Below are 22,674 nucleotides of genomic sequence, written 5' to 3' on the forward strand. Positions count from 1 at the left end.
TTTTATCCCCTGGGGGACATTTGGTAATATCTTGACACATTTTTTTGGTTGTCACAATTGGCATCTAATGGCTAGAGACCTGGCATGCTGCTCACCATCCTACAATGCAAAGGACAGCCTACCGACCCAAAAGGTCAAGAGTGGCAAGGTTGAGAAACCCTGCTCTGCTGAAATTCAAAGTCTTAAAGGAGTAAATATTAGACCATTTGGGTTACTGAGAGCTTTAATGGGAATTCATGTAGCCAAGTCCTCTCTAATTTGACAACCCCCCAGGATATAAACTTGGGTAGTTTTGTTTCTTTGTAAACAGAGAGGGAGAGTATGGAAAGAATCACCCACTGGATCTCTGCGGGAGAGCATTTTGTCAGACAGTGTAAAGAAAGAACCTGTTCCTTAGGGGAGAGTGGCAGTATGCCCCCTGATCCTGATGTATTAGAAAATAAGTTCCAGCTGTGGCTTAGCTCTCATGTTACCCCAAGTCTACATCTAGCCAATGCTGAAGGTGCAGATCACCTGGCTTCACTGCACCTTTCTTCCTAGAACAGAACCTGTTTCTATCTCTAAGCTCCTATGTACTTTTTACCTTTCTGCTACTTTTAATCTGCCATCTTGACACATGATTATTTATGCATTTGCTCTCCACAGAACTGCGAGTTGCTAGAGAGAAGCCCCCAAGTTGGATTCATTTTAATGCCTCCAAAATATCTGGTACGTATGTATAGTTAATATACACCTCAGAAGGTGACCTTGACCCAATACCAAGCTACAATGGGGCATTATTTTCTGTTCTTCCTGCCACTGAGCTGAAACCAACTAAGGACCCCTCAAAGCCCCTGATGATACTGAACCCATTCCAGAAATCACACCAGCTGTATAATCTTTTCACTTTGTGAAATCCAGAAACACCAAGACACTTCCAGGCTTGCAAGTAGATCGTCAGATGTGGCTAATTTTTGAGTTATTAAATAAAACCACTGAACGCATAAATCCCAATTTAGACAGAAATACATTAGGTCAAAATTGAGCCCTGCAAGAAATTTCCTCAACAGAGTTTGAAAACAGGAATTGAGAAGGGAAAATGCCACCATTTCAATGATAGAAGGTATCTCATTACTGGCGATTATGATTGTGAATTTAACTGTCAGAAAGAAATCTGAGAAAAATATGTTGGTTTGTTCAGTCCATGAAAGATTTAATTTGCTTCTGTCAGAATTTATGAAGGTGCTACTTGCCACCAAACCCCACATGGATTCTGCAAATTTTTTTTTTTTTTTTTGGTCTTTTTAGGGCTGCACCCATGGCATATGGAGGTTTCCAGGCTAGGGATCAGATTGGAGCCATAGCCACAGGCCTACGCCAGAGCCACACCAACACCAGATCTGAGCCGTGTCTGCAACCTACACCATAGCTCATAGCAATGCCAGATCCTTAACCTACTGAACGGGGCCAGGGATTGAACTCTCGTCCTCATGGATACTAGTCAGATTCGTTTCCGCTGAACTACTACAGGAACCCCAGATTCTGCAACTTTTGAATTTAACAGCTGTTGGCTGAGTCTTCAGAGGCTGGAGGAACACTGAAAACGGGTCAAGAACAGGTCTCTTTCCACAGTAGTGCAAAGACTTGTCTAATAAAGATTCTTCAAGTCTCCTACTCTCCCAATGGTGAAAAGGAGGTCAGAGGAATATAGATGGTGTAAGTGCCAAAATCTTGGATTTCTCTTCATGTTATTCCCTATAAGGGTATTTTCAGTTTCTGGAAGGTTGTCCCAGGTAACTGCCTTCTTTCACTTCTGTACCCTCGACACCTAGAATCATGCTTAGCACATACCTGGAGCTCAGTAAGTATTAGCTGAATGAAGGAATGTTTTTTGGCAGTGTCTACCCTTGCTCAGGATCCCCACAGGCCTTTGGTGGATTCCATGCTGTTTTTTAAAGTACCGCCATGGGAGTTACCCTTGTGGTTGGTTCAGTGGGTTAAGATCCCTACTAGTATCCATGAGGATGTGGGTTTGATACCTGGCCTTGCTCAGTGGGTTAAGGATCTGGCTTTGCCATGAGCTGTGGTATAGGTCGCAGATGTGGTTCAGATCTTGTGTTGCTGTGGCTGTGCCATTGGCCGGCAGCTGTAGCTCCAATTCGACTCCTAGCCTGGGAACTTCCATATGCTGCTGGTGCAGCCCTAAAAAGACTAAATAAATAAAGTACCACTATGGATAAGTGCCCTTGAGATTCCTAAGCAGTTGTGGTACAGGTTAAGGGATGTCTCTCTTTTTTAGGTTACTTATTGCTTGGGACCCTCAGTGTCTGATCTTTGCTGAAATCATTTGTGCCAGTCACTGCTGACTAGTCAGCCTGATGCCCATCACCAACACCTTGCCCTCTCTCTTGCCCCTGCTTTTCACCCTCAGGTTAGATACATATTTTCCCAGCCATTCTTGCAGTAAAGAAAAGGCAGCTGACACCGCCCTGGCCAATGAGACAGAAGAGGAAATACGCTGCAAAGTTTCCTGGAATGCCTTTGTTTGTCTCATAAAAGGGACAAACAGAGCTCTGACCCTCCATTTTTACCTCCTTCTGCTGGAATATGAATGTAATGGCTAGAGATGGGGTAGCCATTCTGTGACCATGAGGGGAAAGGACCTGCCAGTCCTGATGTTATTGCTCCTCCTGAACCAATGCCAGCAGGCATACACCCCCAGATTTCTTATGTGAGAAAAATGAATTCATATTTGTTATGTCAGTTTGTCTCCTACTTGTAGCCAAGAATGATCCTAATTGATACACAGGGTTTTCATTTTTTCTTATTTTCTTCTGGTTCTCCATGGGATTCAAACATGAGTAATGGGACTGGGCTGAAAGGCAAAATCCAAGGGACCCAAGTCATGTTGTGGGATGAGATCCTGCAAGGCATCTCATCCTTCATAAAAATATACTTACAACTACTTCTTCCCCTTCTACCTTTAGACTTGGACTTGGGCTCACTGATGATGGACCCCACTGCTCTGAGGATTTACAGTTAATAATTCAGCTTCCTCTGGACTTCCTATCTGGGCTGACTATGTCTTCAAATTGGTGATAGAGACACATATGTCCAGTCAGAGAAGAGAGAGGAGCATGAGGAATAATCAAAACTGTCATGACTTATTGGAGAGTTACCTGTGTACTGAGTATTGTGCTCAGCATCTCAGATGCATTATTTTATTTAATCCTTCCGAAAGACCTATGCGATATACCCTATTATTAGTATTCGACCCATTTCACAGAACCTCCTATTAGTGTCAAGGAGATGGGGGCCTACCTTGTCTGATTTCAAAGGCTGAACTGCTACCGCCTCACTAAGCTCACAGTCCCTCAACTAGACTCTTTGATGTATTTCTTCTGCTGCTCCCCTCCCCCGCCCTCACCTCCCCATGCTGAGCAGCTGCCTCTTGGCAGTTGAGACGAACTTGCTTCATTTTGTCCGGCATAAAGAAAGTGCCATCGCTCTTCCTGTGTCAGGAGGTAATGAACACATGAGTTCCCCGCACCCTGATTTATCATGGAGGGGACTGACTGTCACATGGGCCTGCAATTAGACACAGAAGGACGCACCAAGGCAAGCATCACCAGTCCAAAGCGTCAAGGCATAAACAAGACAAAACAAAACAACTTGAATTCTTGCAGTTGTCTTCCACAATAACAATGGAGCCAGAAGAATCCCTTGGCGAGAGAAAACGACTCACGGCCATTTTCCTGGCCTGAGTCATGACTGATAAAAATGAAGGTGCAGCTGGCTAGCATTCTTCAGAACTGAATCTCAAGTGGTCATCAGATCTTTCATTTTATTTTATTTTTCAGAGTAATCACAGATCCGGTACAGGGGGGTATAGTCTCCATGATTAGAGGCCAGAGAAATTACCCAGTGCTGAGCCCACTTCGAACAAAGACCCATGACTCACCACTTCTATCTTTAGACCACAATTTCTCCTATCTGGACAAAGAGGAAAATCATTTCATGTTTGCGGTGGAAACGTCTTGTGCTGGTAGTCGTTACCTCTTGTTGGGGGAAATTTTTCCATCTCTGAATCCAGGCAGCCTGGCTGAGTATACCAAGTAGGCTGAACTTCTGAGACCTTCTCTGGGCATCCATTCTCAGCATGGCTGGGGGCAGGGGTGGTGCAGAGGGTAGATGGTGGCAGGTGCAGTCAGAGATGCTCAGGTCAAGGTCTTCTCCACAGAGTTTTTCCTCTTCTCCCTGAATCTCCTAATCTAGCTTTCAACAGAGAACTAGACACTGGAGCTCTGCAACCTTCCGTCTACTCAGGTGCAAAAGGGGTTAATAACTACACCTCTATAATTGCATCAATTAAAACATGAAACAACATCTTAATGGCTAATGTTTCATAGTATTTACTCTGTGCCAGGCCCTTTTCTAAGAGCCTTACCCATATTAACTCATCTAATCCACACCAAGCCCTATGAGGCAGGAACATTTTTAGCTGTATGTCATTTAATCTAAGATGCACATTTTCTTTCACATTTCAACATCTCCAAAACTGGGGTGCTTCTTATAATGGAAAGTAGACCATAGTTTAATGAGTAGAGTTTTCTTTTCTTTTTTTTTTTGTCTTTTGTTGTTGTTGTTATTGTTGCTATTTCTTGGGCTGCTCCCGCGGCATATGGAGGTTCCCAGGCTAGGGGTTGAATCGGCGCTGTAGCCACCGGCCTACGCCAGAGCCACAGCAACGCAGGATCCGAGCCGCGTCTGCAACCTACACCACAGCTCACGGCAATGCCGGATCGTTAACCCACTGAGCAAGGGCAGGGACCGAACCCGCAACCTCATGGTTCTTAGTCGGATTCGTTAACCACTGCGCCACAACGGGAACTCCAGAGTTTTCTTTTCTTAGTGGCACACTCAAAAAACTGTGATTCCTCTTGATTTTTGTTTTTTAGGGCCACACCTGCAGCATATGGAAATTCCTAGGCTAGGGGTCAAAACAGAGCTGTAGTTGCCAGCCACAGCCAAAGCCATGCCAGACCTGAGCCTCGTCTGCAACCTACACTCCAGCTCATGGAACACTGGATCCCTAACCCACTGAGCGAGGCCAGGGATCAAAACTGCATCCTCATGGATCTAGTCAGGTTCATAAACACCAAGCCACAAAGGGAACGCCTGTGATGCCTCTTGAAATGGAAGATGTCTTACATGAGATAAAATCCACCATGTCTGTTTCACAGAGGGGAGCAAAGTGAGGCACAGAGAGGCACTGATTTGTTCGAGGCCCCCCAACATAGCTGAGTGCCAGAGTTGGTGCCTGAACCCATGTCATTTGCTGAAGATTTGCTCTTGTAATCTCTAACCTGGAATGTGAGCAAAGCATCCAGTCTAGTTCCCAGCTGTTTCAGGATCTGCCCAAATTAAGGATGCTTCTTTCTTTTAGCCACCATGAGACAGAGCTTGTATAAAGGACTCTACACCTTTATAGCTTATGACAAGTGCCATTCCTGCATTTCTGTTCTAGAACATGGAAGGGGGGGTGTTACGGTTTTTAGTCTGTTTTTTAGTCTTTTTCCAAAGAAAATGTGAGTCCATAGTAATCTACACACACCCTGCCCCCCTCCCTTCCCCTGTTTTTTAGTCTTTTTCCAAAGAAAATGTGAGTCCATAGTAATCTACACACACCCTGCCCCCCTCCCTTCCCCATAGCTAATCCTATTAGACTTCTCTTTTGCTTCCCTGGGAAACAAAGGGAAAAAAAATTCCCTAAACAGATTAGGGGGTCTGACTTAAGGCAGCCTAGAAGGTTTCCTCAACAAAAGATGTTCAAGCAGAGGCTTTGCATGTATTATTTATACTCCCTTCATTGAAAACTCTACATGTAGATGCTGTACAAGGTAGGGTTCCATTGTAACATTAGGGATGATAAAGCAACCTCCATCCCTATGAGAAGGAAAACAGCTAGCTTCAGAGGGCTTCAGGATGCTTTTGAGGTTCCCCTCAAGGGTCACCCACTACCCTAGGGAATGGGGAGTGGGAAGTGGTGACACCATACAGCCCAGCATGGTCTCCCCTTCCTCCTCTGAAAAGCCAGATCCTTCCTGGGACCACTCCTCACTGGACGTTTACCCAGCCGCCTGGCATTGGTTACTCTCTTTTTATGTGGCATTCCTCTGTTCCCCGCCACCACCTGCCACTCCACAAACATGAAAACTACCTGAGGCCACTGGGTATGCTTTAGGCCTTCTTTCTGTATCCCCCGTGGTGTGCGCTCACCATGCTCACTGTTTGATGAGCACAGTGAAGCAGGGAGAGCTGAAACTCTGGGTCCAGAGGACTCTGAGTTCAAATGCTTGCTCTGCTCCTCGTTGGGTGGGTGTGTCCTTGGGTAAGGGACCTATCCTCACTGGGCCTCGGTGTTGCCATCTATCTCATGAGGAGGAACAGCTCATACCTTGAAGTGTGTAGATGGTTCTGAAACATCACATGTAAAGACTTTGCGCTCAGAACCTGGTGAATATTCAATACCTGCCAACCCTCATCAGTATTATCGCCACTGTTATTCACGTGTTAAACTAATAAAACTGCAATTTGTTCTTAGTGTGATTCACACCAGAGGTTGAGCCTAATCTCTACAAATTTTCTTGTGACTTGTCACTTTCTAGTTAGCCTGCTAGAGATGAATCAGTGCTTCACATGCTTCCAGTCCGAAAAAGTCATAATTTCTGAAGGCATAATAATTCAAGTGCGAGCCAGGGACACCCCAGGGTCTTTGCTATTTCCTAGACAGTCTGGTGGGGGCAGCAGGATCCCAATGGTCTTTGTGCCTGAGGTCTGGTTTATCCAATAGTTCCCTGGAAGCCTGCTTCCCTTCTCTTGACCTCCCCGAGTCCCATCTACCCTCCTCCCAAGAAAGAGATGATCATTTCAACCTCAACATCTTCCTCCACTTTCTTCAATCTCTCTATTCCATGATAAAACACTCCATGGCATTCGGTTGGGTACATGACCTCTTCCCTCCCCAATCTCTCTTCTGTTTCTCTTTCTCTTACATCCCCCCGCCCCACACAAGTCCAAGTTAGCTGTCCTTCTCTCAGTCCCACCATACCCAATGATACATCCTCTCCAGCACATCATTAATCACCCTGCATTACAACAATCTGTTTCTCATCTCTTTTACTTCCCAACCCAAACAGACACACTACAGATTGTAAAAATTTTTAAGACGAGTCTCCTTTTTTCACAAGAGCAGGTATTTAGCACACAACAAAAATTCATTAAGTGTTCGCTAAATGAAGGAAATAACAATGTCACAAAAACCTAGGGGGTGCTAACTGTGCGTGGAACACTGTTCTCTGAGCTTTGGACAAATTGCTGAATGCTCACAGCAAGCCCATGAAGAAGAACGAAGATATCCCCATTTTATAGAGGGTGGTGCTGAAGCAGAGAAGCTCTGTAACCTGCCCAAGGTCACAGGGTTGCTAAGAGGCAGACCCAGGGTTCAAACCAGGTTATATGGATCCATTGCCCACACACTCACACTCTGCTTATGTACCGTCTACTCAATCCTCATTCCTTCCCTCTTTCTCTTCCCCCATTGCTACCTTGGGAAGTTTCTTCCCAGAGGGGCTGTTCTGGATAAAACCCACTTCAGTGTAGCATTTTGAGACAAAAGGATACACGTGAACACTGCCACCTGGCAGAGTGAGCAACTAAGGGGCAAATGCACCTACATAGGTACAGAAAGCTGAGTCCTTAGAAAATAGAAGCTCAGAAACACCCTAGACCACCAGGTAAGCACAGGGGAGTTTTATGCTCTCTTTTGTGCCCTAACTCCCCACCCCCACCCCAAGCCCTCATTCCTGGGGCAGGACTGTGAGCCACAGGATAGGCCACTGTGGGTGGACCACAGTGGCCAGTAACTACCTTTGACCCTCTCTCCCACTGTTCACCTACCCTGGCCAATTAGTGGCCATCTAAGCATCTGCAGATACAACAACAAATACACGCTTAACACAGACACACTTTATAAAGATGTAACTGGCCTGCCCAGTTAGGATCATTTAAAAAAACAGAAACAACTTGACTGAGGCACTAAACACATATGGATTTTTCTTTGTCTTTCAAACCAAAAACAGTATTTCTTGTCACATATACACCGTACTGTTAGCATTACGGTAAATGATTTCCATATCTTACTTTAGTCCTCACATTGTTTCCGCCTACTTGATGTTCCTGTTTTCATTTTGCAGACATGGGCAAATAAAGGCTCAGAGATGCCAAGCAACTTATCTAACGTCAGTAGCTGGTGAGACGCAAAGGCAGGCTTCAAACCCCAAAGTCTGACACTCTGTAATCTCTTCATAAAGGGAGAGGATGGGCATGAACCCCGAGCCCAGTGGATCTCTGAAAATGATTTCTGCGATGGCCAACCTATAATTCATCTTAATTTTTTCCTGATGTTCTAGAGTGTCACTGCCAATTTATTCCATCATTTTGGAATTACTGGCTAATAGGAGAGCCCAGCTCACTGTTCTGCCTGGCATTTTCATGCTTTAGGAGAAACCAACCATTGACAGCAACAAGAATGGGTCCCAGCAATTTAATTACACCGAGACTCTTCTTCCCCTACCCCTCGCTGGTCCGGAGGCTAATTCCTATTTCACTGGGTCTTACAAACATGATTGCTTTCACCAGAGAGGGAAGACTCACCTGGGTTAGAAGATCTGCTGCATACAAGGGCCAGAGGGCCCGCGAGGCGGAGGAACTCTGTATCTTCTTGGTGACTGGTACCTTGGTCATCTTGGAAATCCTTCAGGCTTAGCCTGTATGCCCAGAGAATTGGTTTCTTTTGTCTCCCCGCTCCCGCCCCCTCCACCAGAATCTTCTACTTCAGCAATTTCTCCCTGGTTCGCAAGTCCCAGTTACACAGACTCCAGCAGACAGGTTTCAGACTGAGGAGTAATGGGAAAGCAGGTCATCTGGGCTTCCCGCCAACAGGAGAGAGAAGTCCTGGCCGCGTGAAATCCAGGCAAGTCTTCACTTTTTAGAAGTCACAAACTTTTCTCTGAGCTCTTCCCCTTCTGGGAAGGGGACAGCTTTGTCTTCTGTAAGCAAAAATAAAATATGAACTAAAAAAAATTAAACTCCACTGACAAAGTCTGACGGGGCGCCGTAGAGGGGCCCCCACATAGCCATCCTAAGGCGGAGCGCCCACTGAGGAAGGAAAGCCACGGCTGATTGAGAGGCTGGGGCCCCCCTCAGTCTCCTGGCAACGGGCACGCCTGTGGCGGGCTTCCTCATTGGCTGGGATTGGTGGGGGCGGGGTCGCGAACTCTGCCAAGCACTGGGGCAATGACTGGCTAGCCTGCGAAAAACTCTGGTTTCTCCTCTTAGGCCTGCGGACCTTGACCCTTTTTCTCTGCCTAACTACGTGTGACTCCTTCCTTCCTTCCAGATTCGGCTCTATCCTGGCACTAACCCCCTAGCTATTTCTTGTGCCTTGGGTTGGTTAGATTAATGTGGGCCTTTGGCCCTGCAATTATTTTAACCTGAGATTTCTCTTTTTCCACCTGACATTCCTCCTCATCTTTCAAATCCCCCTCAACACACAAATATATACATACACACACATACACATAGACATTGAAAGTGCTTAGAATGTGCTAGATAGCATCTCAGTGTTTTACACATATTAACTCAATCCTCACAGCATGTCTTTAAGGAAGGTATTTCCTTAGCCTGTTTTACAGACTAGGAAACCGAGGCACAGAGAGATTGAATAACATATTTAAGGTCATACAGAAAGTGGCGGAACCAGAGTTCAAAGCCAGACCTGTTTGATTCTAAAACCCAACCTCTTAACCACTTAGCTGCATGACCTTGGATAAGATGACTGACTTTGCTGAGGTTTGGCTTCCCTTTCCTTCCAATGAGGAAAACAACTTTACCACAGGTGGTCATGGATTAAAACATGATGTAAAGGCTGAGCACATGAGGAGTCCTAGTTAAGTGGCAACTATTATTTATTTCTCGACACTTCATTCCCAGGAAGAATTAGTCATTTTTGCAGTGCCGTGTTCATTTCACAGCAGATATTAATACTAACTAATATTTATTGATCCCACGCTCAGCACCAGGCACTCTACTAAGCCCTTTACATACATTAATTCATTTAATCCTTCCAATAGCCCTAGGGGTGGGTTCCGGCTTGCAGAAGATTTATTGCATATGTTCTGATTTACATGGTTTCTCTTTGACATTGTGTCACACTGGATCAATCTGAATCCTGTTTTACTCTCTAACTTTTGAGCTGCTGAGGATTATGATGTCATCATAATCACATAATGATGTCAACTTCTCTTTAGAAGGCGCTGCTGACAGATAACCCTCCACAGTCTACAAAATGCCCAGCCACACAGTCCCAGGTGCTGATGTTTGGAAGCCATTATTTCCCTGCCATTGTCTGAAGACTGAATCTGACCTTCCCTTTTACAGGAAGTTTGTGTCCTCCTGCTTCCTTTGCGGGCAGCATTAAGTCATCAGCAAATGCTTTCAGAAGGATGAAAATAAACTGAACTGTGTTCAGAATATGGGGCTGGGGATGAGAGGGGATGAGAAAAATAAGATAGAAGCGTTCAGCCCTGTGCAGAGAACAAAGGGCTGTCTTCATATAGCCTTCAGGAACAAGCTTGGCAAAGAAGAACTCAACTAGTTTTGTCTGAGCCTAGAAAATAAGAAGTTTTTGGCTCAGTATGAGCAAATACAGGGCAGAACATTGTTTTAAAAAGTGTGATTTCTGGAGTCAGACTGACTTGACCACTGAGCAGCCTCGATGATAATCTCACAGGACTCTAATGAAAACTAAAGGGGTCCTACTGTACAGCACAGGGACATAGAACATGTTGGAAGATAAGAGGAGAAAAAGAATATATATATGCACACACATATATGAATGACCGGATCACTTTGCTGTACAGCAGAAAGTGACACATTGTAAATCAACTATACTTTAATAAAAATTTATTAAAAATTCAAATAAAACCAGTTAGGTGAAAAAACAAAACAAAACAAAACCCAAATTGGTAGTTCATGCGAAGCACAATGCCTAGCAGAAAGGAAGTTCTAAATCAATGTTCGCTCTTACTTCTTTTGTTATTAACACCCACCTGTCAGAGCCATGTGAGAAGTGGAAATAAAAAGGGCTCTGAAATAGAAAATACTTGTGTTCCAATCCTGGATCTGCCCTTTACTGGCAATGAACTCTTGGTCAAGTCACTTCACCTTTCCAAGCCTCATGTTCACCATGTACTATATATAAATGGTGATGGTAATGCCCACTTTGTACATTTGGGAGGACTCTGTGAAACAATGGGTGTATAGAGCCCAGTACCCCATAAGGGCTCAAGGTGTGCTGTTTCCCTTTTCTGTTCATAAAGGGGTATGTTCCATAGGGAGAGAATGAGCTCACCAGTACTAGAGTTTTTCAACCCAATAAGGTCAGTCTGAGGTCCTGGGGGTTAAGACTTCAACATATGAATGGGGTGGGGGGGGCCCCCACAAGTCAACCTATAACACTAAGCTGACTCAAACTAATAGTTCACATAGTGTTGGATAAGTATTGCCCTGTTTCCCTCAAAAATGTAAAATCTCCTTATCTTCTGTGAATTTTCTGTGGTACCCTGGGGTACCTCGGTGCATAGTTTGGGAACACAGGGCTACTGGCCTACTTTCTGCCTTTGCACTGAGCATCCTGTTTATGCAAGAAGTTAACACCCACAGAAGTAGATGTAAATATAATGTCTAGGAGTTCCTGTCATGGCTCATTGGAAAAGAATCTGACTAGCATCCATGAGGACGGAGGTTCGATCCCTGGCCTCACTCAGTGGGTTAAGGATCTGGTGTTGCCATGAGCTGTGGTGTAGGTTGCAGACGCAGCTCGGATCCTGTGTTGGCTGTGGTGTATGCTGCCGGCTACAGCTCCGATTCGATCCCTAGCCTAGGAACCTCCATATGCTGCAAGTGTGGCTCTAAAAAGACGTACACAAAAAAATGTCTAGTGGGAGTTTGTGGTTAATTCTTCACCTCCTTGCCTCTCAGGTAGGACATCTCCAGAGTGTGTTCTGTAGTCCCCCAGGGTTCCCTTCAGGACTGAGCTGGGGCAACCCCATTGCCTGTAGCAGTTGCCTGCTCACCGAGGACTCAGCATTGGCTTCCCTTTCCCTGTTTCACATCCCCACTCCCTTTCTAGTATAGCCTGGATGTCCTTCCAAATATATGCAAACTTTTATTCCAGGGTCTGCTTCTGGGGAACCCCAGCTAGGTCAGTGTAGACTGGGATAAGCAGGAGACCAGACTGAGGCAGGAGATAGATGGGCTCCAGGATAAATATTTACAACTAGCCTCTTGTTTATATACTTCCTGATGCAGGAGATAGGTGGGCTCTGGGATAAAATTTACGACCAGCCCTCTATGTATACTTCAAGATAGAAATAACAACAAGCACAAGGCAAATAGTTAGTACTTGTCTCCTGTAAACTTGTTAAACAATGGTAATGACAGGATCAGGGATGGGCTAAGCCCTGTTTAGCCAAAAGAAGTCAGATACTTCCCATCCTCGTGGTCAGGGAAACCCCAACTACACATGCACAGAGAGACCCCTCTGGGTCAGAAAGGGAGGGGGTACCAGGCCATAATAAGTCTAGATAACCTTCCCACCATGCCTTGCTTTGGAATCCATCTTGGCCAAAAGAAAGCATGCATACCGGAGAGGGCCCTGGGTCTGGTCAGCTGTAAAAGATAAAACAAGATAACTGGCTAAAGGAAAACAAAGACCCAGAAGAACTGCCCCCATATAAGTGACTTACATCACTTCTCTGGCCCACTTCTCATGCAGGGGGATGCCCACACCGGTGCTCTTTTGGATGCGTATTATTGCTTTGCTTCTGCCTTAGACTACGTCTCTGTGTGCTCTCCTAGTTTTGGTACTGTGTTTCTAACAATAAACTTTGTACCTGTTTTTACAGTCTTTGCCTCCCTGAAACACTCAACATGGGGCAAGAATTAGGGTAATTCTGCTTTCAGTCTCTAGCTGGTCTAGTGTCTACAACTCCTGGTCTTCACCCAGGCTGCCTGGGTTCAATTCCTGAGCAGAGAATTAAAATCTTGCTTCAAGCCATCACTCACTGCTGTCTCTCTGAGATCAAGACCTCATCAGGTCTGGAAATCTTCCCTCTTTCTCCTCTCATGACCCAGACTTACTACCTTCCTGAATCACTTTTTTTCCTTTTTTGGCCACACCCATGGCAGGTGGAAGTTCTGGGGCCAGGGACCGAACTCACACCACAGTGGTGACTACAGTACAACATGGGACCCTTAACCCACTGTGCCACAAGAGAACTCCATGGATCGCCTTCTTACCTCTGCTCTCATGGCTACATCTCTAGGAGTCTCAATATTCTCAAGCATCCCTTAAACACTGAGAGGCCAACGTGTTTTCCGATATGCAAATACATTCCCCAACAGTGAAATATTTGACAACTAAGATATGAAGTGATTGTTTAATTCTTAATTTCGGGTTGATTTATGCAAAATAGGAACTGAAAGACGTGAAGCGACAGGCATTCTCTCCTCCCAATTTGCCAAAAAGAAAGACGTACGAAGGGATTAAAAATAGACTATCAAGTGGAAGAAAAATTTTGGAATGTGTTGGACGCCAGCTGGGGTAGCTGAAGTGAAATCTCAAAATCTGCTCAACACTCGAATTTCAGTCGGAACTACATATGTCTGGCATTAAAACCCTCTCAGAAAAGTCATCATTTTCTGAATATCTTTAATAGACTTGTCTGTGTTGCTTCTAGCACCCAGAGAACTCCTTCTGGGTATTTCTGCTGAAATGTCAGCACTGGATTTACAAATTGTGGGGCCTGGGGCAAAAGTAAAACTTGGAGCTCCCGAGACACCTGGTACTTGGCAATCTATTGATGAATTGCTGCTGGCATGAAATATCACTGCATAACGTGTGTTTACACTAACCCCACGGATTCCCGGATTTCTTTAGATTAAAGGATTACTGCTGGCTCCATGGGCCCTTGGGGGGCTCTGTGGGCCCATCCCATTTCTACCCAGTTCTCCAAATTACACCCCCCGGGGGAGGGTGGTGACTTTGAATCTTTGTAAACAAAGAGAAGAAAATGCCACATTAACCTCTCTGAACTCTTACTCTTGACTGGGATCTACCAGGCCCACCAGCTGGGCACGTGGTGTGGCTTGTGGGAACATTCTTCGTGAATTTCCCCCACTGGAGATCTAGGGTGTGGCCCAAGCTACCTCCCTAGATAAAGTTTTCCATTTCTACACACTCCATCCCACCAAGTGGTGGGCAGTGGGATACACTGAAATTGGGGGGTTTTACAAAGATCGAAAGTGAAGCTCTAGGGACTTAAACACTTTGTTGGTGGCAGAGGTTGCCTGAGAATCCAGTTTCATGATCCCAAATTCAGCTGCTTATTTCAGACCTCTGTCACACTTGCTTCATGCTTAAAGGGGTGTGTGTGCGTGGGTGGGTGTGTGTGTGCGCACACACGCTGTCATTTCAGTTGAGCAACCTAGGTTATCTCTGCAAGACCTGCCTAAACAAGGGATTTCTAAGCCACTTGTAAGATTTTAACCTCTCTAGGTTTCTGGGGGAAACCTCTGCTTTAACATCCACATGAAGTAACAGCTTTACTTGAGAAACAACCCCCCCAGCTGAGGAGGCAGCTATGAGCCTGACAGCAGCTTTGCTCGCCCCATTCCACCCTGCTTATAATCTTATAGCAACTATGTGCCTTATGTCTTTGCTAGCAGCACTGCAAACCGTGCTCCAAGCATTGCTTATCAGTTTCGCTTTTGTAATCTTGCTGGCTCAGCTTCTTAAGCAGGAACTCTGTCTGCTCAGGGAAGGGGGAGGACTGGGATTGCTTGTGTGGGAAAAACAAGACCCAGAAGTCTGTATTGTATAAAAGCTACCCAGAGCAAAAGCCTGGTGCTCAGACTCTGGAGGCAACTCCTCTGAGCCCGCACCGGTGCTTAGTAAACCTGGCTATTCCACATCTCCAAGTGCCGCTTGTCTCTTTCCACTGCCGCGGTTTCTGCAACACACATATGAGTTTTTTTCAAGTGGCCGGGAAGATGGTGGGACATTCAGACTGAGCATGCCTACCAAAATCAGCCGAGCATCTTTAAAAATAAAAAGAGGGTCCTGCTTTGAGAAACTGGCAAGAAGAAGCTCCCGCAATACTACAAAAACATCAGTCTGGGCTTCAAGACACCAAAGGAGGCCTTTGAGACACCTACATTTGATAGGAAATGCCCTTTCCCTGGTAACATCTCCATCCAAGGGTGGATCCTGTCTGATGTGGCGACCAAAACGAAGATGCAGAGGACCATCGGCATCCGCCAAGACGATGTCCACTACATCCAGAAGTACAACTGCTTTAGGAAGCACCGCGAGAACATGACCATGCCCTTCCCCACTTCAGGGACGTCTAGATCAGTGACATGGTCACAGTGGGCGAGTGTCAGGCCCTGAGCAAGACTGTGCACTTCCATGTGTTCAAGCTCAAGGCTGCTGGCACCAAGGAGCAGTTCCAGAAGTTCTAAGACTGGACCCCTGCCCACTGCCCTAAACAAATTAAAATTATTTTCCCAGTTAAAAAAAAAAAAAAAATCAGAGTTCCCCTTGTGGCACAGCAGAAACGAATCTGACTAGGAACCATGAGGTTGCTGGTTAGATCCGAGGCCTTGCTCAATGGGTTAAGTATCCAGCATTGCCGTGAGCTGCAGTGTAGGTCGCAGACGCAGCTCAGATCTGGCTTTACTATCTGTGGCGTAGGCCGGCAGCTGTAGCCCAGATTCGACTCCTAGCCTGGGAAACTCCATATGCCCAGGGTGCAGCACTATAAAGCAAAAAAAAAAAAAAAAAAAAATCCACATACAGTATCTCCAATACCCACCCACCCCCATCCCAGGTACGAAAACACCCCCTGCCAGGTATTCCCAAGGATTTCTAAGTAGCTCACAGTTTCCTGTTCAGTACACACTATCCCGCTTCCTACCTGTGTGAGTAGAATTGTGTCACTTCTGCCCCCCCCACCCCAGGTATATCCAAGTCCTAAACCGTGGGTGCCTGTGAATGTGACCATATTTGGAATAAGAGTCTTTGCAGATATAATCAAGTTACAATGAGGTCATACTGGATTGGGGTAGCCTTGTAGGAAGAGTAAAGTTTGGATATAGAGACAGAAGACACACAATCAGATCTGTAATAGGGAAGAACAAACCTGAGTCCGTATTAGATCTGTTTCTTTTACTTTGTGTTCCATTGCTTTTGCTACAAGTTAATCACTAAAGGGAATGTTGCTTTAAAATAAATACAATGGCCCATCTCTAAGAACCCTGCTCCCCAGACCTGAGTATAAAACTAAAATACATTTGCTCAGCTCACAGGAAACATCCTGACCCAGCCTACCTCTGAATGGCTGCAGTGAAGAAATTAACACATCCCCTCCTGGAGTCTGGCCTAAACCAGGAGATACTGGCAACAATTTTTGGCCTTTTGATTTTACCTCCTCCCTCTTCTATAAAAGAAATTCACATCCAGGCTGGTAAGGTTTTGTGCAATAGCATTTTACTAAAGGTTTCAAATAATAGAAGACTGCACAGCTCTGCAGACTCAGTGACAAATATTAGGCATCTCTGAATTTTCAACTAAATAAAAATAAAACTCCCAGGTGATTTTAACACACAGGTAGGGATGGGATCCCCCACAATCCATCCTGTTTGCATGCTGCCTTTTCATGTAATAAAATATCAACATCCCCCATTTCTATAGATGTGTGTGTGTATATATGTATATATATGTATATATATATATATATATATACACTATTTTTTAAATGAATGCTTGCTAAAATAGAGCTCTAAAGTTTGGCTCTCCAAAAGTTTGTTCAACCAATTCCTTCTTCTCGGACAGGAAACAGTCTATTTTCATCTGTGATGTACACTGGAGTCATTTTATTCAAGTAACATGATGTTCTGTTGACTGCAGAGACCTGAGATCAATGTTAGTGGATCATCCACAATCATGGTAGGGGCCTAGATCCAAGACCTCATGAAGTGGACCTGTGTTGTTTTATTCCTATCCAGAATGTGGATTTCCAGTGGGGAAGTAGTCCTACCCTACTCTTTTTTTTTTTTTTTTTCTTTTTTCCAGGGCCGCACCTGTGGATACAGAGGTTCCCAGGCTAGGGGTTGAATTGGAGCTGTAGCCGCCAGCCTACACCACAACCACAGCCACAGCCATGCCAGATCCAAGCTGCGTCTGTGATCTACACCACAGCTCAGAGCAATGCCGGATCCTTAACCCACTGAGCGAGGCCAGGGATTGAACCTGTGTCTTCATGGATGCTAGTCAGATTCGTTTCTACTGAGCCACAAAGGGAACTCCCAAGTCCTACCCAACTCTGATCAAGGGATTCTTATTAGGGTCACAGGAATGAGCTCATCACCCATGCCTGGCCAGTGGAGAATCCCATTTCCTGCTGAGAATAGTCAATGGATCAGAGGTAAAGATGTCATTCCTGTTGGGCAAATTGGAATCATTTCCTAGGGGTGTGTGTATATGTCTGTGTGTGTGTGTATGTGTGTGTGTTTTAATAAGTCATTCCAGGAAAGGGGACTTCCTTTCAGGTCATGGAGCTAGTAGGATATGACCTGGGCCCTATCAGAGAGCATTTTTTGTGCCACAGGAAAACCCTTTCTGTTAGAGAAGAAAATGAGACCAGCTCACAGAGAAGGAAACTGAATTCTGATGAAATATGTGTGTGTGCCTGGATTCAGGTGGGCTTGAGGCTGGCACCATCCCCCCAAAATGCCATGTATGTGAGTCTATGGGTAACATTTTGTTGCTGTGGTTATGGTTGCTGTGGCTATGGTTGTTACTGTCTTCCTTAAGTTGATCTGAATTGAAATTTTGTCACTTATGCTAGTTTAACTCATTTCTACCTGAAGGGTTATTTCCTGTCCCAGTCTCCCCAGAGCCTATTTGAAATATACTCTCACAAGTATGTTTCACGACTGGAAGAGTCACACCAGGATCCAGTATGCTATGGGCTTTGGAGCCAAAGCTGTGTTCAAATCCCGTGTCTATGTTTACTGTCTTTGTCCCCTTGAGTCAAAGCCATCACCTCTACAAACCCATTTCCTCTGCTCAAAAAATGTATGTAATTGTAATACTTATCTCATAGGGTGGATTTAGGACCAAAGGAGAAATTTAATGTAAAAATAGACCTGCCAAGCACATAGCAGGTTGTAAATAGGTGTTAGTTTCAACTCAAATATCCACTAATAGGGATTGGTTGAATAAATGCTACATTCTTACATTGCAATACTACTCAGTTGTTAAAAAAAGAATGAGGTCATGTTATACCTATTGCTATGAGATGACACAGATGTTATCAGGGTCTCAGGAAGAAAGAGATGATAAGAGTCAAAGGGGGATAGTTGAGGATAGTTTAACTAAAGGGTTACTTCCAAAGGTATAGGCAAAGTCAGCGGAAACCAACGGGGGACTGCGCAATATAATTCAAGGCTGGCAACAGTGGGGAGTTATTCCCAACTCTAGACCTGAAGGGACAAAGAAAGCGAGCAGTTAGCAGAATGAGAATAACCTGTAGAAGATAGCTGTCCAGCAACAAAGCTGTAGCCTTCTAAAGAAGCAAGCAATCCACCACAGCAACCTAGCACAGAGGGAGCAGAAAGAATAGATACCCAAGGAACCCTTTCTTCTTGCCTTCTTATCTATTGTCAGTGCCTTCCATCTATAGCTGGCCTCCAGCTGGCAAAGCCCAATGAGATGCTTCAGAGCAAGGCAATGCATGAGTGCAATCCCTACAGGTCAACTTCCCAAAAGATAGAGCATGGTGGAAAAAAGTGGGGAATGGATTAGGCAGAAGTTGTGAAAATAGAAGACATTACTCAAAATCTTCAAGGTGTATTAAGTTTTAAAAAGAGAGGAAAACAAAGTATATCATATGCTAACTTTTTGTTGGAAAGAGAGATTAGAATGACACACATGAAACTGCACCAATGGTTACCTTAAAGTGGGGGAACAATAGTACATAAGAGGGATTAGGTACGGGGTTTGTATGAGTCAGAGCAGGATTCAAATTAATGTGATATGAGAAGAGTTTATTTACAAAGGGACCATTTACACAGGTGTGGTATAATGGAACACAAAAGAAAGTCTATCAACCAAAAGCCAGGATCAATGAAGCCATGGCCATTTCTAAGGGACGAGAGGAAAGAATGGTTACCAGCCCCTTAAAGGAGAAAGGTCATGTTGGGAAGGCTTCCTCGAGTGGAGCAATGGCCTGCATTTGAGGGATACAGCCAGTCTGAGGCAACTTTGCAGGGAGGATGCCCTAAATACCCCCCACCCCCACTACTTTCCTTTGATCTCCTGCTAGTGCCTCCCAGGGGCACAATCCACCTAGAAGCCAGAGGGCGCAAGAGCCTGTTGGTGCCAGAGAAGTGGAAAGTGGATCTAGAGGGGTGAGCAGAAGATGTCTAGCATAAAGTGTAACTTACTTTACACTGGGTAGCCTTTGGTCCTATTTGAATTTTTTCCTAACCCATGTGCAAACATTACTTTACAAATGCACACAAAAAAGTAAATATCAGTTGCCATCCCCAGGGTGCACACAGAAACAAAGAGAAAAGGGTAAGCCTCTGAAAATAAGAGGGAAGAACAAATAGCTTCCTATTCTAAACTCAAAACTCAGGCACCACAGTTTCTTCCCCAGAGTGCTCAGCATACTAGACAAGCCTCGACAGATTGATCATTACCAAGACAAAGTTGAAATGTCCATATTTTTGTTTATCTGACTCCAAATGCATTGCTTCTCCCATGCTGCATCCCCCCCTCCCACTTTTCTGAAAAGTGATAAGTGAGAATGTAGTTTACCACTGTTGTTTCCTCTGTCTCTCCCCCCCCTACCCCGGCCATGTTTTCCCTATGATTTCTTTTCATAACTTACAATTTTGAACTCACAATGCAGCTAACCATTTGGGAGGCAATTTTCCTGCTCTTACTTTTCTCTCAGGCATCATTGTTTAGACAGTCTGGATGCAGTGGCCCAATTTTCAACTTCCTGACAATATCTTCCTTGAAGAGACTTTCTCTGCCTTTTCTCTTTGGCTTTGTCCCCTGCCGCTGTCTGCTTTCTGTGCAAGGACAGCCTCAGAAAGCACACAACTGTTTCTTGTCTAGCATTCGCCCGACTTCTGGCACCGTGGTAGAAACTGTCTTTCTTTCCCTTAGCTTCAGTGACGCTTCTTTCTCAATAAAATATGCTCTTTCCAACAGGTGTTGAGGGATATGACATTTGGAATACATAATGGCTGTACTCTAACATATACTTCATCAGACAGTAGCTAAAAGAAGAAAAGAACTCACTGAAGTGGAAAATCCATTCGAAGGATTTGCATAGCCTCCAACCCCTGAGCCCCTCTACTCCACCCTACTCTTTACTGTGTTTTTGGATGTTCTGAATTTCCTTCCCAAACTTCTTTCTTCTACCAAACAATCATGGCATTAAAACCAACATTTTTTCTTTTCCTTTTACAATCATACTCATTGGTTGTGGGAAAACTGGAAAACACAAAAGAATTCACCAAAAATAAAAGTGCTGTTATTCTTTGAGTCTGTTTCTTCCAGATATCTTTTCTCAGGAGGTTTTTAGAAGTGTATTTACTTTTCAAAATAAAAATAAGCATTAAGAAATTCTTTTTTTTTTTTTTTTTTTTTTTTTGCTTTTCAGGGCCGCATTCGCGGCATATGGAGGTTCCTAGGCTAGGGGTCCGATTGGAGCTACAGCTGCCAGCCTACACCACAGCCACAGCAAGGCAGGATCCAAGCCACATCTGTGACCTATATCACAGCTCACGGCAATGCAGGATCCTTAAGCCACTGAGCGAGTCCAGGAATTGAACCCACAACCTCATGGTTCCTAGTCGGATTTGTTTCTGCTGCACCACAATGGGAACTCCAGAAATTCTTGACTATAAAAGTAACATATGTACTTTTAAAATTAGATTTTCAAAAGTATACATGTTTTAGATATAGATTCATTGTATTATTTTTTAGATTCATATAAGTGATGTCATACAGTATTTCTGTCTTTTTATTTCTTAGTCTTTCTCTGTCTGACATATCACTCAGTATAATATGCTCTAGGTCCATCTATGCATAAAAATAGGGAAAAGATGAGAATTATTTCTATTCATAAGATTTTTAAAAAGTATACTTGTGAAAAAAAAAAAAACAAAAAACCCACCATAATCCCCCCTCCCCAGGGATTATTATTTAGGCTTTTGGTATATACAATTTCATATTTTGTCCAGATACATTTATATCTACATCTGCATCTTATTCCTTCTCTCTTTCTCTCTTTTTTGGACAAAAATTAGATGACAGTAGGAGTTCCCATAGTGGCACAGCAGAAATGAATCTGAGTAGGAGCCATGAGGCTGCGAGTTCGATCCCTGCCTGGCCTTGCTCAGTGGGTTAAGGACCCAGCATTGCTGTAAGCTCTGGTGTAGGTCGCAAATGCGGCTTGGATCTGGGGATGCTGTGGCTGTGGTATAGGTTGGCAACTGTAGCTCTGCTTCAACCCCTAGCTCAGGAACCTCCATATGCCATGGGTGCGGCCCTTAAGAAAAAAAAAAAAAATTAGACCATGTTAAAATACTAAGGTTTTTAAACTTACTGACATCTTTCCCCATCAGCGAGCACTGAGTTACACCATTAGTTTTCATACTTTTGGTAGCACAGTAAGAAATACATTTTAAACTATATCCAGTACAGTATGTATACAGTACATATGTATTTATAATTGAGGTAAAGGTTTCATGAACCACTACTGACTTCTATTGTGTCCAATATATCCTATTATGCTCTGTTTTATTCTCTTTCATCTTTAAAAAATGCTGGTTATGACCCAGTAAATTGATTTCAAGACCCCCTTATGGGTTGTGACTTGCATTTTGAAAAACATTCTCTGAGGCCACAATTTCAGTGGCTTTGTTATATGTTGAACTCCAGAGTTTTTAAGGAACATGGAGTCATAGAGGAGGTCTTGTCCAACCTCTTCTCTTTATACAGAGCGGAGTGAAAATTTTATTTTCTCAACAAGGAAGAAATTTTCTTTGTTTAGGGAAATACCTTTACAACCTCTTGTGGAGGGAAGGATACTGCAGAAGGAGTAGCTGAACCACTTTATGCAAGGAATAAACAAATTTGGGGTGGAGCACAGTGAGCCACATGGCAGAGGCAGGGAGAACCTGAGTTAACAAAACAAAGGACTTTTAGAAGCAAGAATATCAAATGCCGAATTTCTGTTATTTGCATTGCAGTGCTGTAAACTCATTTACTCTCCTAAGTGTTCAGTAAGGCTTAGTATTAGGTCTCTTCCTGCCAAGTGATAGAAATACAACTCAAATTGGATTAAGAAAAAACAAGCTAGGAGTGTTTATTTGCTTATGAAATTGAATACACCAGGCATGGCTGGGTCCACAGCCTTAAATAATGTCATTGACAATGTATATCTTTTTATATCTTTTTTTTCCCCCGGGTTCATTCTCAGGTATTGA

The 22,674-nt window shown here is 44.2% G+C and overlaps 1 protein-coding gene and 1 pseudogene across 2 annotated transcripts in view; one reads left to right on the top strand and one right to left on the bottom strand.

Annotated features, from left to right (window-relative positions):
• The window catches only part of CCDC60 (coiled-coil domain containing 60), a 187,448-nt gene extending 178,268 nt beyond the window's left edge, over positions 1 to 9,180 (bottom strand). For both annotated transcript variants that reach the window (XM_047760883.1, XM_047760882.1), the window contains exon 1: positions 8,695 to 9,180. In XM_047760883.1, the coding sequence (XP_047616839.1) occupies positions 8,695 to 8,784 (90 nt within the window). In that variant the 5' untranslated portion in view covers positions 8,785 to 9,180. The remainder of the gene's footprint in view (positions 1 to 8,694) is intronic.
• Positions 9,181 to 13,876: 4,696 nt separating this feature from the next.
• LOC125116925 (40S ribosomal protein S11-like) lies at positions 13,877 to 15,624 on the top strand (annotated as a pseudogene).
• Positions 15,625 to 22,674: the final 7,050 nt, after the last annotated feature.

The sequence above is a fragment of the Phacochoerus africanus genome, chromosome 15 (assembly GCF_016906955.1).
Source record: "Phacochoerus africanus isolate WHEZ1 chromosome 15, ROS_Pafr_v1, whole genome shotgun sequence".
NCBI classification, from domain to species: Eukaryota; Metazoa; Chordata; class Mammalia; order Artiodactyla; family Suidae; genus Phacochoerus; species Phacochoerus africanus.